The following is an 18,122-nucleotide window of genomic DNA, read 5'->3' as shown; positions in this document are numbered from 1 at the left end:
TAAAAAAAAAATATGGTGAAGCCACATTTTTGAGATGAGGCTAAAAAAGGTGCCAGAGAAACCTCCCTGAAAATCACAACAGATGATATTCCAGTAAGAGGGTGGGGGGGGATTGAAATGGTGATGTTCCGGGAGCAAGACAGGGTCGTGAGATGCCATTTCATCTTCCGTTGCATGGATAGATGATCCTGTAGATATTGTCAGCGGTGAGGGAGTTTGAGGGCGGCTGGGATTGAAGTGGGGTTGTAACAAGAAGTGTTGGTGATGGTGGTGTGTAGGGTAAGTAGGATGTGGTGTTGCTGTTGTGGTTGGTGGTTGTGAAGTTGGGAGAGGGTGGTATGGTTTGGGCCTGTTGTTCTGTCTGGGAAATGGCTGAGGAGATCATGGTCACGATTCTGGCCATAAGTTCTCTCTTCTGTTGCTCTGGCACCCTTTTTAGACTGTTTGAGACACAGAAAGAAAATGGGCCACATTTGACAGTGGGGGACCAGGCTGTGCAATTGCCTCTAGCACCAAGAAGATTGTCAACGAAATGCACAGGTCTTCTCCCTCTATTCAGTATTTAGTTCTGAACTGGCCCTGTGGTGGGTTTGTGCAGTTTCGGAGTAGGTGGGGGTTCTGGTGGTGTAGCTGAGGGTGGTGGTGTAGGGTCAGGGGGTTTCGCTCATTATCGGCAATTTGGGGGCATCCACTTCAGATATTGGGTCTTGTTCTCTTGTTTTTCCTCCTCTCTCTGGCCAGCATGCTTCCAGCTGCTCTCTGTGCTGTAAATAAGTAAAGCATATGTGAATGAATGTGACTGACACTTGCAAATGGGCCAGACCTGGAAATTGCAAGGATAACATACATTTAGATCCTGTGTCTGCAATGACAGCTTAGTGCTTACCTACTACCAATGTCCTTCATTTTTGCACCTAACAGTGTGCTCCCCTAACCACATTTAGCAGCCACATACACTTTCAGGTCTGTGCCATTTGCAAATGTACAGTAGCTGCAGTTTTGAAATTACTATCAAACAAACATTACACGAGCGACGAGTAATGGCCCGCTTCCCGGCTTCCTGATTGGTAACAGAAAACGAAACGAACGTTCGTACCAACGCTACCGAATTTCGTCCGAATTCCGAATCCGAATTGACTTTCACACCCGAATCCTGAAAAACGAAATAACACAAATCCGAATTTAAAACGAAACGAAACGAATTTTTTGGCAGTGCACATGTCTATTGGCCAGGAAGTCGGCTCCATGCTGATGGCTGAAAAGCCGTCTTCCCAGCCAATCAACATTGAGCCGGCTGTTCAGCCGACTCTGTGCTGATTGGCCAGAAAGCTGGTTTACCAGCCAATCAGCATGGAGCTGGCTGTTCGGCCGGCTCAATGCTGATTGGCCGTAAAGCCAGTTTACTAGCCAATCAGCATGATTGGCCGTCTTCCCAGACAATCAGCATGGAGCCTGGGCTACTTCAACAGTAAGCAGCCTCCGGCCTGTCCCAGTGCCACCAAGGGGCATCTAGCTGAACATTCAGGGGCTACCACCGTCCTGGATAAAGTGAACATCCTGGACCTTAAGTGAATAAAGCTTTGTTGATTTTATTTGTCCTTTTCAATGCCGAAAGTCCCTCTTTTCCTCTTCTTTTTTTCTGGCTATGGCAGTAAAGATGAGGAGTGCTGTTACATGCTAGGCTGAAAAATTAAAATTCACAAAAGAGTTCAGTTACCATATAAATGCACAAGGTCACATTCTAAATGTATTTACACCAACCCCTGAACTCCTGGAAAAAACATTATTTACTGCAGAGGGTGTGTTTTTACACCAGTTGATAGACACTGAGGTTGATTTACTAAAGGAGCAGAATATGTTGTCCAGCTTATTGAATAAAGTGAAGCTATGTTTTAATTTTCATAACCAGTCCTGTGCAAGGGAATTTTAGAAATGGGATATTTGTGTTTACATAAATGGATGATTGAAGTGAAAATAGCTCCAGCTTATTCAATGAGACAAGTGAACATTCTCTGTGCAAATTGAACGTACATTTTCCAAGATGAACATTTATTTTGCTCAGTGAATGGTCAACCACATTGTGTTCATCAATGCCTATTAGTCTAGATTTTAGGTGTTTTTAAGTGTTGGGCAGTGCCAGGGGCACAGCAGGCTGTATAAGGTTGCTGGCTTGCACTAAATGCCTATAATTAGGGATGCACTGATACCGATTCTAGTATTGGTATCGGTGCCGATACCGAGTATTTGGGCGAGTATGCTCCGATACCTTCCCTGATACCGGGAGATTTCCTGTGACCGTCAGTGCTGCAAGGGAACATGGAGCCAGCTTCCCAGCCAATCATCATTGAACCAGCCAAACAGCATGGGGCAGGCTTCCCTGCCAATCAGGTAGCTGGGCGGCGGGTAACGACCCGCCTCCCGACTTCCTGATTGGCCAAGAAGCCATCTCCATGCTGATTGGCTGGGAAGTGGGCTTCATAGCCAATCAGCATCGAGCCGGCCTAATAGAAGGAGCCGGTTTCCAGGGCAATCAAGAAGCCGAGTGGCAGGTAATAACATGATGCCTGGCTTCCTGGTTGCCCGGGAAGCTGGCTCCTTGCCAGGGGAAGTACAGGTAATCGGTATCGGTTAGTACCGAAATATAAATATCGGTACGTGATACCGGAAAAAACGGTATTGATGCATCCCTACCTATAATGCAGATGTGTGTGCATAATCTGCAATTATTGCTACTGACCCTGGCACTCTGCCTTATTTACTCCTGAACTATGTCTATTACATACTTCTGATCCCTATATGAAGGCTCAAGTTTTACATTTTCCCACTCAGTTTTGCCACACCCACAATTTGTGACAAATGCCGCATCATTCCTCTCCTCTAGGTGACGGGGGGAGGGGGGGGCTAGTCATGTAGGCTGTATGGGGCCCCACAATATCTAATGGTGGCCCTGAGTACAATGCATTACCTGGCAATAGTTTGGAGGCTAAATATAATTGTGATATATTTGCCAGGATACAGGATATAAAATATGAATTCCAATTTTGCGATGTACTTGCCAGCATCCAAGATTTGTATCGGAGTATTTGCACGAGTACGAGTACTCATGCAAATACTCGGTATCGCCGCCGATACCGATGCTTTTATCGGTATCGGTGCATCCCTAATGTAAACCATAGGATCCAATTTTGTGGTGTATTTGCCAGCATGTACGACATAAAACAAGATCCATTTGTTTTAGGAGAAGCAGAGGATAAGAATATTTCTATGATGCTAAACATGAGAACAGAAGTACTGTATAGTGATACTCCACAGTGGGGTAGCAGAATAGTTTAAAACATGTTTTTAATCATTTTAAAATATGTGAATAATAAAGAATTCGAACAAGATTGCATATGTTTAACTATATGACATGTTTGTTTTTTAAAGTTATGTATTAAAACATATTGCTTGATATACAAAGGAAATACATGGAAATGAGGTAATCCATATAATGGCAACTTTCTTTAGAGTCTTTATGAGAAAAGTGGTACTCATTTTTCCATATAGTAAACCAAATACTTGGGGGTATTTATTCATGAAGCAGTAAATCTGAAATTCACCAAACATTCACTGCAGATGAATCATACTGGTGCATGGGTTTAAAATGACAGTGATTGATTCACTACCTGTGAATATTCAGTGAAAGTCACTCCCACTGCTGTTTTAAATATGTCTCTTTGTATTTTGATTAGTGTATTTAGGTTAGTTTAGTTTATTTCATTTGATTTTTTTTGTTTTTTTGTTTCTTATTTGTGATCATTTTTTTAAACAATCACTTTAATTTTAATTTGTTTTCCACTATCTTTATTCATTTTTATGAAACAAATGTGAAATAAAAGAACAAATAATAAGCAGTACAAGCATACCAATTTTTAACACAGTGCTGTACTGCATCCTAACTGATGTTACTAGATTAGTTCAGTACAAAAAATAGGGCTGTAAATTGAGCTTTAAGCTGGCCATTCATGGAGCAAATTTTGCCCGCTCCTTCAAGAATAGAACATTTTCAGTTGAACAATGACTGTAGCTGCAGTCACTGCAGGAGTATTTTGACAGCAGCACATTTGTCAATAGTTGCAACAGGCAACTCATCTATCCAGGCTGTGGATGAAGGAATCTGTTAATTTTTTTTCATTTATCATGTTGGCTGAGCAAAATAAAATCTTCTAGATTATGGCCAGCGTTTAATAGTGGAATTTACAAAGCAGTGCTGGTTTAAAAAGCTTAGAAAATGAGACAGGATGAAGGCTGAAAACCTGAAAAGCAGGGTATGCAGGTTCTTCAGAAACAATAAGCAAAACAGAATGCTATCTGCTGCCTATTGGTTGGGTTATCTTGAAGTCACACATATTAGTTAAGCGTCCTAACAAGCTGTCTTTGTTGCAAGATGGAGCTGGAGGAAAGATTGACGTTAATGAGAATGCACAACTCTTGTAGGAGGAAGCTACGGCGACTACATCCAAACTATTGTCTGGCTTGTGTTTGCGTTTTATTTTTCTTTGCTGTGGTCCTAAAATATGCCTCCTTGGACTGTGACCTGGATGATGCCATTCAAACCGGGGATGTGAATATCCCACACTGCCGGGATCACTACTACATGGCTTTGAACTTGTTGGCCAGTGGAAGAAAAAACTGTAGTAAAATTATTGAAGGTGACTGGGATGAGGTAAGACAGACTTTGATTGATAACTTGGATATCAAAAAAAGGAAGGTTATCACCAATTATATCGATTATTTAAAACTTACCAAAGACTGTGCAACATTTAAAAAAAATAAGAAGTATGTTCTGTTTAGTCTGAGCAATGAAGAAAGACATTATCCTATTGCCTATTCTATGGTGATCCATGGTGACATTGAGATGTTTGAGAGACTTTTAAGATCAATTTATACTCCTCAAAATATTTACTGTGTGCACATAGATGTGAAATCCCCAGACACTTATCATCAGGCTGTGCAAGCCATAGCTTCTTGCTTTGACAACGTGTTTGTTGCATCAAAACTGGAGTCGGTCGTATACGCTTCATGGTCACGAGTCCAGGCTGATCTGAACTGTATGGAAGACCTGTTGAAAAGTACTGTAGAGTGGAAATACCTTATCAATACCTGTGGAACAGATTTCCCTTTAAAGACCAATGCTGAAATGGTCACAACCTTAAAGTCATTAAATGGGAAAAACAACTTGGAGTCTGAAACACCACCTGCACATAAAAAACGAAGATGGGAATACCACTATGAAGTTAAAGGTCACATAATAAAGACTGATGTTAGGAAAGAACCACCACCCTCAAATATGCCGATTTTCACCGGCAATGCATATATAGTGGTCACCAGAGAATTTGTGAAATCTGTATTTGAAACAGCCATCGCAAGAGAATTTTTGGACTGGGCAAAGGACACATACAGTCCTGATGAGTTTCTCTGGGCTACACTTCACAGGGCTTCCTGGATGCCTGGATCTCTTCCCAAGAACAGGAAATATGACACATCAGACATGATTGCGCTAGCAAGGTTGGTGAAATGGGGGAGTCTGGAGGGGGACACTAACCAAGGAGCCCCTTATTCTGCATGCACTGGGAAACACAGAAGAGATGTGTGTGTGTATGGGACTGGAGATCTGCACTGGATGCTCCAGCAGCATCATTTATTTGCCAATAAATTTGACCCAAAGGTTGATGATCATGCCATTCAATGTTTGGAGGAACATTTAAGATATAAGTCTCTCTATGAGAAGATCATGTAACATATACTGCTCTTCTGTAAAACAAATTTTTTTGTTTGCGAAGTATTGCAATTGTGAAGTTAATATACGTGTTTGACACAAATGTTTTTAGTATTTAAAAAAACCAGGTCAGACAAAAGTGCATGTCATGTGATTCTCATATCCCATTTAGACACTAGAGGTCTAATGGTATGGAGAATTCATGCACGTGCAATAATATTCATTATTAAATGGACCAAATACCAAATATCCATTCTTTTTTCTGATACAGCGCATGCAGTGTATTGCGGTGCACTGTGGAGTTGGTGCATTGCACTACGTTGTGGTGTGAGTCAAAATTATCACCACAGTAAATGTGTATCGCTGTGTGCTGCGATAATGCTGCGATAATGCGCACTTTCCACAATGCACAGGTATCAGTGGGCTCTTAAAGTTGCCCTTTAGTACAGACTTATCACTGACTATAGATTCACAATATCCTAAAGCAGAATATTGGTCTAGTTAAAATCTGTGTTGTTTGGAAATGTTTAGGCCGAAATAAAATAAAAAAACTCACAAAAATATGCAAACCCCACACCTGACACACTCACAAATGATGTGTCTGTATATCCCTCCTCTGCAATGTTTCTTGCAAAGACAGGACTAAATTGCAAAAAATAAATGCATCACAGCAGCCAAGCTGTTTTTTTCTAAAACCAACTATGAATCAGCTCTGACACGCTGGAAGACACACGAGAATAAAAATGTAAGTCTGTGCATATATACACATGATATAGCCCACCAATGTCAACAAAGTGGCTTGTGTTGTAGTCACCAACCCACTGGCATCCACGGTGTTATTTAGAACACATTGCAGCATATGGGGTCCCACACCAAGGACTTCAAACAGTACTTAGTTTTTGATGATAAAAGTACATCCTTGGTGCGGGACACCTTTTGCTGCAATATATCCATGATACAGGTCACAGGGAGTTATTTTTTAGAAAATGCATGAGGGCAGGGGGTGGGTGGTACGTTTTGCAATTAGCTGCAAGTCTTGCTCAGCAAAGCCATTATAAGATAATAGGTAACTAAGGTAAAGATTATCATGTGGTACAAAAATCAAGTTTATCATACCTTCTAGCATCTAGTGTTAACACATACACGCTAAAACAACACCAATGAATGGGCTTATAAAGGCACTAAAACATGAAAAAAAGTCTAAACTCAGGGACATTAAGATAATTAAAACAGCCTATTACTCATTGTTTTTCTGAGAGATGGGCTCAAACACAGTAATATACACCTGATTCCATGGTTTTGTGGTAGCCGATAATCCCGTTTCTGGCAGTAAAATGTGGGCACTTGTACTGTGTCTGTGAAGGTTCTCATTCATCCAGGTCATGTTATATCTGTAAAAAATAAATCAAAGAAACTATACTTGCTGTATTTTTCTAAGCAAGTCCAGTTGCCTTGATTGTTTGTTTTTTTACAGATACTTCTTCTGTGGTCACAACCCCTTCCCTGATGACATGGTCGCTGGTCCTGCACTGGTAATGCAGTTTTTGTGAAGTTGGTGAGAGGTGGTGACAACATGACCGGTCAGGAACTAGCATGCACAATGGCTTTGACTGACTGGTCATTATACCTGGAACTGGCCGGAAGGAAGATTGCAGAACCCCTGAGTATGCTGAGTATTGTGTACTAACTCATCCCCGAGAAAGAAAGAGCAACAGATCATTTTTAATGTGCCTGAAGTTAGGTTTTAAAGCAGAACTGCTCTTAAAAAAAATCTCAATTAAAACAGATATACAACACCATATACATATGCAATACATTACATTCTGAACACTCTAGTGTATCTACTTTTATAAATATGTTAATTGTTAGATATTTTAATGCCAGTAAATTAAGGCAGTTGAACGCAATCACCTAAGTGTCAATCTAATTGGGAAAGGTCATAACTCTGGTTTAACTACCTCCCGGCCGGCCCTTGTGTATACACGGCCGGCCGGGAGCTTCTTGGATGTAACTGGGCGTGTATACATGTCCTGTTAGTGCGGCCCACACTCCGCTGTGCCCGGTGCGAGCCCAGGACCAGCATAGTGGCTCTCTGACAGGGAATTAGAGGGAGGTTGGTTCACGATCTCCCTCCGGTCCCCTCTCTGCTGTCAGAATGTGGAAGTGGTGTCTATTACACCACTTCCGCATTCACGTGTCACTCTCCAGCTTCAGATGCTGGAGAGAAGTTGATGAAGCAGATCTCCGCTTCATCAGCTTCTTCAGGGGGGTCCTAGGTGACATTAGGGGTCTTGGAGACCCCTGATGTCTCCATAAAGAGGACCTGTCACTTCTTTTGCTATCACATATAGGGGTTTCTTAGCCCCCTCTGTGATAGCAATAAAGTTAAGTGAAAAAAAAAAATTGGAAAAAAATGTAGTTTCCCCCCAAAAAAAATTTAATTTTTTTTTTAAAGTCCCCACTCCTACATACACACATGTAAACATGCATCAGGTGTGCATATCTGCGAAAACGATGTTACATATCGCCGCCAACAAGGCAGTGAGAGCAATAATTTTAGGGCCATCAATCACTGATAACACTAAACTGATGAGCGGTAAAAGCTTTAAAAGCGTCGCCTATGGCCAATTTTGGGTATGCTAGTTATTTGCGATTTCGCAAGTGCGCGCAATTTTTAAGCTTGACATGTTTGGTGTCTATTTACCCAACGTGACCCGATCTTTTATATTTTACCAAAAAAGTGCGTAATATTAGTTGTTTTATAACATAAGGTAAAATGTCAGTAATTTTTTTCTGAATATAGTAGAAAATAAAACCCCCAGTGGTGATTAAATACCACCAAACGAAAGCTCTATCTGTTCCAAAAAAATGGTATAAAATTCATTTCAGTACAGCGTTGCATGACGGAATAAATGTCAAAGTACTGCAGCGCTAAATACTGAAAAATGGCCTGGTCAGGAAGGGGGTCTAAACACCTGGTCTTCAAGCGGTTAAATTGTGTAAACATTTATAAATAGACCCCCAAATATACACTCCTGTTTATCAGCCATATAACAATACTAAATATACCAAAACTCACACATATTTGGATCTCTGTATTGTGGAAAAAATAAGGAACTGAAACCCATTATAACTGCACAGGCAAACATGACATTTTAAAATTATTTTTGTCCATTTTTGTGTTTGCAATAAAAATATATAATGTGTCCATTAAAAAAAAAACACCAAAAAACCATGTTGCATGCAAACTGACACCCACCAGATCTGTAAAATTTAGTCTGGTTGGGATGGTTCCTATTACCTGTGATAATGAACAGGTTAAAATGCCTTCTGGTTTCATTATAACTATCTCTGTACATTACTCCCAGGACATATCAAGTGATAAGCCCTTGATTACTGATGAGTCATAAATGGCGGAAAAAGACTTGTAGATTGTTACTCTGGGTAACATGGTCTGAACAACAATATGAGCCCCAAAGAGAGTATGGAGTTCAAATCAAATGATATAAGATCATTCTAAATTACATTGTGATAACTTACATTAGATTCAATCATTCATCAGCTTGCAGTATACTCTGGCAGTTGTGCTACAATCTTTTTAGGTCAAGGACCTGACTTTGGCTTGGTAGCAAAGAGATCCCCAAATTTTCCACTTCTTAATAAGTGATTGAACAGTACTGACTGGCATTTTCACGGCTTTGGATATCTTTTTATATCCTTTTCCATCTTTATAAAGTTCCATTACCTTGTTACGCAGGTCTTTTAACAGTTCTTTTCTGCTTCCCATGGCTCAGCATCTAGCCTAAATAGTAAATAGACAATAGTAAATAGACACCAAACATGTCAAGCTCTGAAATTGCGCACACCCGCAAAATCGCAGAAAACTACCATACCCAAAATTGACCATAGGCGACACTTTAAAAGCTTTTACCGCTCATCAGTTTAGTGTTATCAGCAATTGATGGCTCTAAAATGATTGCTCCCACTGCGACGTTCACGCCGATATGTAACATGTGCGGCATAATGAACGCAATCGTCGTTTTTGCACGTATCCGCACCCGACGCATGTTTGTGTGCGTGTATGTATAGGTGGGGACTTCTAAAAAAAAAAAAAAATTTAAATTCTTTTTCATGTGTGACTTTAATTTTTTTTTCTTTTTCACTTAACTTTATTACTATCACATAGGGGGCTAATAAAACCCCCCTATGTGATAGCAAAGATATGTGACAGGTCCTAAGACATCAGGGGTCTCTAAGACCCCTAATATCACCTAGGACTCCCCTGAAGAAGCTGATGAAGCACAGATCTGCTTCATCAGCTTCTCAAGCTAGAGAGTGACACAAGAAAGCGGAAGTGATGTAATATACAACACTTCCTCATTCTGACAGCGAAGAGGGGACCGGAGGGAGATCGTGTACTGACCTCCCTCTGATCCCCTGTCACAGAGGCACTATGCTGGTCCCGGGCTCGCACTTAGAGTCTCCAAAGTTATTAGATCAGAAGAGCAGATTAGACTGTATATAGTGTTAAAGTTATAATCTTCCACAATATTGGAATACCTTAGGATTTTCTAGTGCAGTCATGAACATAGGGTTTCCCATTAGTGAAGACATAGGTAGATGAGATTAATCAACTAGAAAATGTAAGGGAGTGCCATACCGTTAAGGAATGGTGTAACATGGGGCTAATGGAGAAGGGAAGGAGGCGGTTGGGGATCCATAGGAGAGAGGTGATACAGACTGGAAAAGAGTATGGAATTTCCAAGAGGCCAGCAGAAGTTTGAGTTTCTGAAATAGTGGTGGGTAATATATATATATATATATATACACTTGTGCTCATAAGTTTACATACCCTGGCAGAATTTATGATTTCCTGGCCATTTTTCAGTGAATATGAATGATAACACGAAAACCTGTCACTGATGTGTAGTGTTTGGCTGAAGCCATTTATTATAAATCAACTGTGTTTACTCTTTTCCAATCATAATGACAACAGAAACTACCCACATGACCCTGATCAAAAGTTTACATACCCTGGTGATTTTGGCCTGATAACATGCACACAGGTTGACACAAAGGGGATTGAATGGCTATTAAAGGGAACCATCCTCACCTGTGATCTGTTTGCATGTAACCAGTGTGTGTGTATAAAAGTCCAATGAGTTTCTGGCCGCCTGACAGATCCTTGCATCCTTCACCCAGTGCTGCACTGACGTGTCTGGATTCTGAGTCATGGGGAAAGCAAAAGAATTGTCAAAGGACCTGCGGGAAAAGGTAGTTGAACTGTATAGAACAGGAAAGGGATATAAAAAAATATCCAAGGAATTGAGAATGCCAATCAGCAGTGTTCAAGCTCTAATCAAGAAGTGGAACCTGAGGGGTTCTGTTGAAACCAAACCACGGTGAGGTAATGGAGAAGGGAATTTTATTACTATCACATAGGGGGCTAATAAAACCCCCCTATGTGATAGCAAAGATATGTGACAGGTCCTAAGACATCAGGGGTCTCTAAGACCCCTAATATCACCTAGGACTCCCCTGAAGAAGCTGATGAAGCACAGATCTGCTTCATCAGCTTCTCAAGCTAGAGAGTGACACAAGAAAGCGGAAGTGATGTAATATACAACACTTCCTCATTCTGACAGCGAAGAGGGGACCGGAGGGAGATCGTGTACTGACCTCCCTCTGATCCCCTGTCACAGAGGCACTATGCTGGTCCCGGGCTCGCACTTAGAGTCTCCAAAGTTATTAGATCAGAAGAGCAGATTAGACTGTATATAGTGTTAAAGTTATAATCTTCCACAATATTGGAATACCTTAGGATTTTCTAGTGCAGTCATGAACATAGGGTTTCCCATTAGTGAAGACATAGGTAGATGAGATTAATCAACTAGAAAATGTAAGGGAGTGCCATACCGTTAAGGAATGGTGTAACATGGGGCTAATGGAGAAGGGAAGGAGGCGGTTGGGGATCCATAGGAGAGAGGTGATACAGACTGGAAAAGAGTATGGAATTTCCAAGAGGCCAGCAGAAGTTTGAGTTTCTGAAATAGTGGTGGGTAATATATATATATATATACACTTGTGCTCATAAGTTTACATACCCTGGCAGAATTTATGATTTCCTGGCCATTTTTCAGTGAATATGAATGATAACACGAAAACCTGTCACTGATGTGTAGTGTTTGGCTAAAGCCATTTATTATAAATCAACTGTGTTTACTCTTTTCCAATCATAATGACAACAGAAACTACCCACATGACCCTGATCAAAAGTTTACATACCCCAGTTCTTAATACGGTGTGTTGCCCCTTTAACATCAATGACAGCTTGAAGTCTTTTGTGGTATGTGTGGATGAGGCTCTTTATCTTCTCAGATGGTAAAGCTGACAATTCTTCCTGGCAAAAAGCCTCCTGTACATTTTTGGGCTGTCTTGCATGAACTGCACGTTTGAGATATCCCCAGAGTGGCTCAATGATATTGAGGTCAGGAGACTGAGATGACCACTCCAGAAGCTTCACTTTATTCTGCTGTAACCAATGACAGGTCGACTTGGCCTTGTGTTTAGGATCATTGTCATGTTGGAATGTCCAAGTACGTCCAATGCGCAGCTTCCGGGCTGATACATGCAAATTGCCCTCCAGTATCTTTTGATAACATACTGCATTCATTGTGCCATCAATTCTGACCAACTTTCCTGTGCCTTTGTAGCTCACATATCCCCAAAACATCAGCGATCCACCTCCGTGTTTTACAGTAGGAATAGTGTACTTTTCATCATAGGCCTTGTTGACTCCTCTCCAAATGTAGTGTTTATGGTTGTGGCCGAAAAACTCAATTTTGGTCTCATCACTCCAAATGACTTTGTGCCAGAAGGTTTGAGGCTTGTTTCTGTGCTGTTTTGCGTATTGTAAGCGGGATACTTTGTGGCATTTTCGTAGTAATTGCTTTCTTCTGGCGACTCGACCATGCAGCCCATCTTTCTTCAAGTGCCTCCTTATTGTGCATCTTGCAACAGTCACACCACATGTTTTCAGAGCGTCCTGTATTTCACCTGAAGTTATTTGTGGGTTTTTCTTTGCATCCCGAACAATTTTCCTGGCAGTTGTGGCTGACAGTTTAGTTGGTCTACCTCACCGTGGTTTGGTTTCAACAGAACCCCTCATGTTCCACTTCTTGATTAGAGTTTGAACACTGCTTATCGGCATTCTCAATTCCTTGGATATCTGTGTATATCCCTTTCCTGTTGTATACAGTTCAACTATCTTTTCCCGCAGGTCCTTAGACAATTTGTTTGCTTTCCCCATGACTCCGAATCCAGACACATCAGTGCAGCACTGGATGAAGGATGCAAGTGTCTGTCAGGAGGCCTTGTATGAGAGGATTATAGGCAGTTCAGGGCCCATTGGGAGGTAAGGTTAATTTTCAATAGGCTCATTGTGTCAGAGGGGAGTGTGATATTCAAGATTATACTCTTATGATAGCTGAGAATTGCTGTGTGATCCACACAGGGATGGGTGGAATGGCATGGGCTTATAAGTGATAAGCTAAGGAGTGATAGTTAGAGCATATCATCTGGAAAAAGGCTATACCTGACCATTCTACTCCTTTTATATTCAGTAAATCCACATATATTACCTTATTATTACCTTATTATCACCAGGAGCCTTATAAACAGGCAGCAATAGTGCCCACCCCCTTCTATATACAAAATCAACCACATTGGGGGTTTCAAAAGGGCACTTATTGCATATATATTCTTTACAACATTTTAAAATATTAACACTTTATTATAGTATATAATATAAAAATTCTCCAATAAAAACAGCATAAAATAATTGCATAGATCCCTCAATGTCACACCTCCCTCGTCCAATTTATTAATTAGTGTATCATCCAATGTTCAACAATAGCAAAGATAACTTCACATAGGTTGTTCTGAACAGTGGTATGCTTTTCTTTCAAACATGTTTCGCTGATAGCTTCTTCAGGGGATGAGGTGACAGTATTCTGCTAGGGATAAATCATATGCAATCAATTTAACAAACTTTTGTCAACTCATGTTCATATTCATATTATCTATCAATGTACATTAGCCAAGATACATTATAAATTAATTATACAACATTTCTGCACTTACTGTGGGGTGCTTATGGTCGGTAGGGAGTCCTTAGTGCAAAGGGAGGAAGGGGGAGGGAAAAAAACCACCCCCCTAGCTTTCCTATACACCTAGTAGGCTTGGCGGGTCAACCGGGAGACGGAGAAAACATTGGTTACCCCAGATCTCATAGTGGATGACGTGAGTCTGAAAGTGAATACATAAGAAAATATATAGTACTGGACATGGGGTTCCCCCTCATATATCATCAAAACATTACTGGAGACACAATATAATAACATCCACTCTTCCATTAATAGGATAGGTATCCAAACAGTATAAAACTAGCCCTTCCACAAATGGGAGTAAATGGACCAATGCCCGGAGTACAGAAACCAAGAAGCAAACAGACCTGAAAGAATCCAACATCCAATTATATAAAGTCTATTCCATCCATAATGAAGACAGCAATTTTTAGCTGCAACAGAGCAGCTTTTTAACTTTTGTGTAACACAAATACAGTAATACCTTGGTTTACAAGTAACTTGGTTTGAGAGCGTTTTGCAAGACAAGCAAACATTTCTGAAAAAGTTTGCCTTGATATACAAGCAAATGTCTTGCAATAAGAGCAAAATTTTGTAGAAAAGCGCCCCCCGAATAAGGCTGTAGCTGTGTGAGCGATGAGTCTGTTTAACGACAACACAATGTCACATTGGATAGATTCCTTGTTAAGGTTTCACGAAATGAAAAAGATTCCATTGAGTCAAGAGATAGCAGTGATTCCGTTAGTGATAGTAAAAGTCGTCCTACACAATAATCCTTCTCTCTCTCGTCCCCCTCACACCAACCACAAAGGTATGGGTAATTGGTTTATTTGTCTTTATATTTTGTACAGTATTATATTACAGTACAGTATTGTAATCATTTGTATATGAATATTTTTGGTTGTGGAACGAATCATCTGAATTTCCATTATTTCCTATGGGGAAGTTCGCTTTGATATACAAGCGCTTTGGATTACAAGCATGCTTCCGGAACGAATTATGCTCGTAAACCAAGGTATTACTGTAAGATGAATAAATGCTCCCTTTTATCAGATTCATTATTTTAAGTTACATAGGTTGTTGGTCGCTTTGGTTGTAACTAAACAGTGTATATAGTTTTTAATAGGTTAATAACCTACAGATCTGTTTCTGTGTGTAAACTATACTTTATTGTAATACTGTTGTATGTCTCAATAACGGTTTGCAAATATGTATGCTATGAAGATTTGTACTTTACAATATTCTGTATATCACATTATGACACAATAAAAAGCATTGTTAAAAAAATGTACGTATAATAAAGTAAGGATAAACAGAAATTTTAAAGGTCACATATTCAGCATTGCTCTCGAAGCATAGGAAGAACCACGTATGAAATAAATGTATCCCTAAAGCCTTTATTTGTTGATCTTCAGTGTTTCGAAGGTGTGAATGGCAGTGAGAGTTAGATTAGCGCAGTAAAATATGTATGTGATAGTGTGGAAAGAGTTGGCTTACGGTTAATATAGAAGGGGTGAAGGACATGGAGGAATGCAATGGAAGGAGGATTTGGGACATGGGAAGGGAAAGGGGAGGAGGTAATAGGAGAAAAATAGAGAAGCGTAAAAGGAGAGAGAGCAAGAAAGAGAGGGTGACCAGACATTTAAAAATGCAATGTTTGTAGATTGATGTATTGGTGTGTTGGTCTGGGCATTAGATGAATACATTTTGGGATAATGAGTATTCACAAATGTGAGTGAGTGGGGTGAGAGTGGTAATGTGGGTCTTTAAAATGCAGGCAATTTTAATTTGACATGTTTCAGGTAATGGAAGGTTTTGGAACATTTAGTAGGGGAGTTTAACCCCTTAAGTTATTGCATTCATAGCAAGATGGGGGACGAGATGAGCGAAAGTATTTTGTGATGGAAAGCCACTGGCTCCATATATATCCAAGCTGGACCAAACAAAAGTGAGTGCAGGGGAAAGAATGGGGAGGTGTGAGAGGAAGAAGAAAAAAGTGGGGAGGGGAGGTGGGGTAGAAACAGAGAAATGAGAAAAGAGTAGTAATAGAAAATAGGGATGTAACTCGTTGAACAGGGTATGTCAACGAGGAAAAAAGGCTGGAATGGATAAATGTATCCAGACATTTTGTGTTTGCTTGTTCAGCCATTGGTCACTTGGAGTGGCAACCTAGGTAACAGGCTAAGCCACAGGGTGGCATGGGTCTGCTCCGGGCAAAAATGTATATATTGTTTTATGTATTTCTTTCTACACCGCGTAAGCAGTCAAACAGATAGATGATAGGCCCTAATATGTGTAGATAGTGAAATTAAATGGGAGACTGCAGGAACTCTAGAAAAAGCAGTATAAATTTATACAGAACAATTCAAAAGCACCTCAGTTAAATAATATTGTAAACGCAATAGGCCCAGGTATTTTGTGGCTGTGTTCCGCCCTGCGAGGTTCACAATGCCACAACTAGAGGGCACGGCCAACACTTGCAGAAGGCCACAAGTACAAGTAAGCAGTCACACCTAAAAGAAGAGGAAAAGCTGTTCCCTGTTCTAGCCCCAGGTGTAATCTGGACTAGACCAGAATGTATATTTTTGGAAGCACTGCTTCCAAGGTCAGAGTAAGCTGCTCCATTTGGGATGAATGATCCTCCTCAAGCTGTGATACAGCTGCTACACATGTAAGACCCTGCTATTAGAGTTAAGCTAGCAGAATGCATCACAAGGATTGTACAACCTTTGAGCAGTGCTAGGCCTGCGATCACCTGGCAGGGTGCTATGCCAAGTTTACCCTAGAGGGGCAGCAGTAAATAAAGAGACAGAAAGGTGGAGATCTGAAACCTTAAAGCGACACAAAACCTCCAGCTTTTTTCTCCTTATACACATCTACATAATGAACATTCTCCAAAGAGAAATTTATGTTTTAAAATAAAGTTTTACTATTTTATTCCTTTTAGAAAGTCTGCTGTGCTCGCTCCTGTGTCTCTTCTCTCCAGTCACACTTCCTGTCACTTAGTAAGAGTCGTGCACATTGATTCTGGTCATGTGCACATCTTTCTTTGCCTACAACTCCCATGAGGCAGAGAGGAATCATCTCTCCCTTCACACAACTGCCCCCTTCCTTCCTTCACTGCTTGTATTCTCCTTTGCAATGCTCTGAATTATCAAAACTATTTACAACAAATCTTCAACAAACATCGAGCTTACAACAATCTACACAGAAAAACATTTCAAATGTAGGAGCCGTATCCTCTGTTACTGTGTGACCAGATTCAGCGTGTGAGCTGAGACCCAGAAGAAAGTATGAGGGTTTTTCCGCGAGTACGAACGCGCGGGAAACCGCCCTACGCTCAAAGAAGTACATGTACTTCTTTGGGGCGTTTTGGTCGGGCGTTTCCATTGGGAAACAGCCAACTAGCCCTCAGAAACGCGCGTTTGTCGCACATTTTTTTACCGCAAATTGCGGTAAAAACGTGTGACGCGAACCGCGCATATTCAATCCGACTAGGTGTGAACCCAGCCTAAAAGCACAGAGTGCAGGCATTCCTTGTCAAGAGTGAACTTTCTAATGGCAGTAGTGGATATTTGAATGCTTATGTGTTTCCTTTTGTCCCAATCCTAAAAAAGGACCCACAATTATCCAGGCAGAGTGATTGCAATCATTTGCCGGTGGCCAATCTGTCCAGGTTTACCTCTCTTGTAGACTCTGATCCTGGACTCTTTTAGTCATCCTGAAAAATCAGACCTTCTACAGCGGGTTCTACATCCAAACACATCCAAAACTAACTTAAGCAGCTTGGAGGGTGGAAGTAAAGTCTGCCTTGCCTGGATTACTCATCTTCAGTCATTGAGTGTTTGTTGAATGCTAGTGCACTAAATGTCACATATTCTATAGTGTGGCATAATAAGTTCATAGACTTCGCAAGCTCAAAAGGTTTTGTCTCTCTTCACCTTGCCATGACATTTATGATTTACATACAGATTGCATCATTATATCTTGCTCTGCTACATGAAACACCAAAATAACAAAACAAAACCTACCTCATTGGGCTATAAAATATATATATATAGCATGTAAAAAAGCGTGGCAGATACACACGGCTGGTTATGTGGTGTTCCTGGCACTTCCTCAGGAACAACAAGAGAACATACTGTATGCTAAAACAACACTAAAAACATGTGTATCTTAAAAGTTCACCTGTATAATGATGGAACTGGTCACATGACCAT

General features: G+C 40.6%; 1 protein-coding gene across 1 annotated transcript; it reads left to right on the top strand.

Annotated features, from left to right (window-relative positions):
- Nucleotides 1-4,426: 4,426 nt before the first annotated feature.
- LOC108805054 (beta-1,3-galactosyl-O-glycosyl-glycoprotein beta-1,6-N-acetylglucosaminyltransferase 3-like) lies at nucleotides 4,427-5,779 on the top strand. The gene has a single exon (XM_018577008.1). It carries the CDS (start codon nucleotides 4,427-4,429, stop codon nucleotides 5,777-5,779), a length of 1,353 nt encoding a protein of 450 aa, XP_018432510.1.
- The last annotated feature ends 12,343 nt before the right edge of the window (nucleotides 5,780-18,122 follow it).

Source organism: Nanorana parkeri, unplaced genomic scaffold (genome assembly GCF_000935625.1).
Source record: "Nanorana parkeri isolate BGI_ZX_2015 unplaced genomic scaffold, ASM93562v1 scaffold82, whole genome shotgun sequence".
Lineage (NCBI taxonomy): Eukaryota > Metazoa > Chordata > Amphibia > Anura > Dicroglossidae > Nanorana > Nanorana parkeri.
Note: the sequence above shows the minus strand (reverse complement) of the source record. Positions and strands in the feature narration are given on the sequence as shown.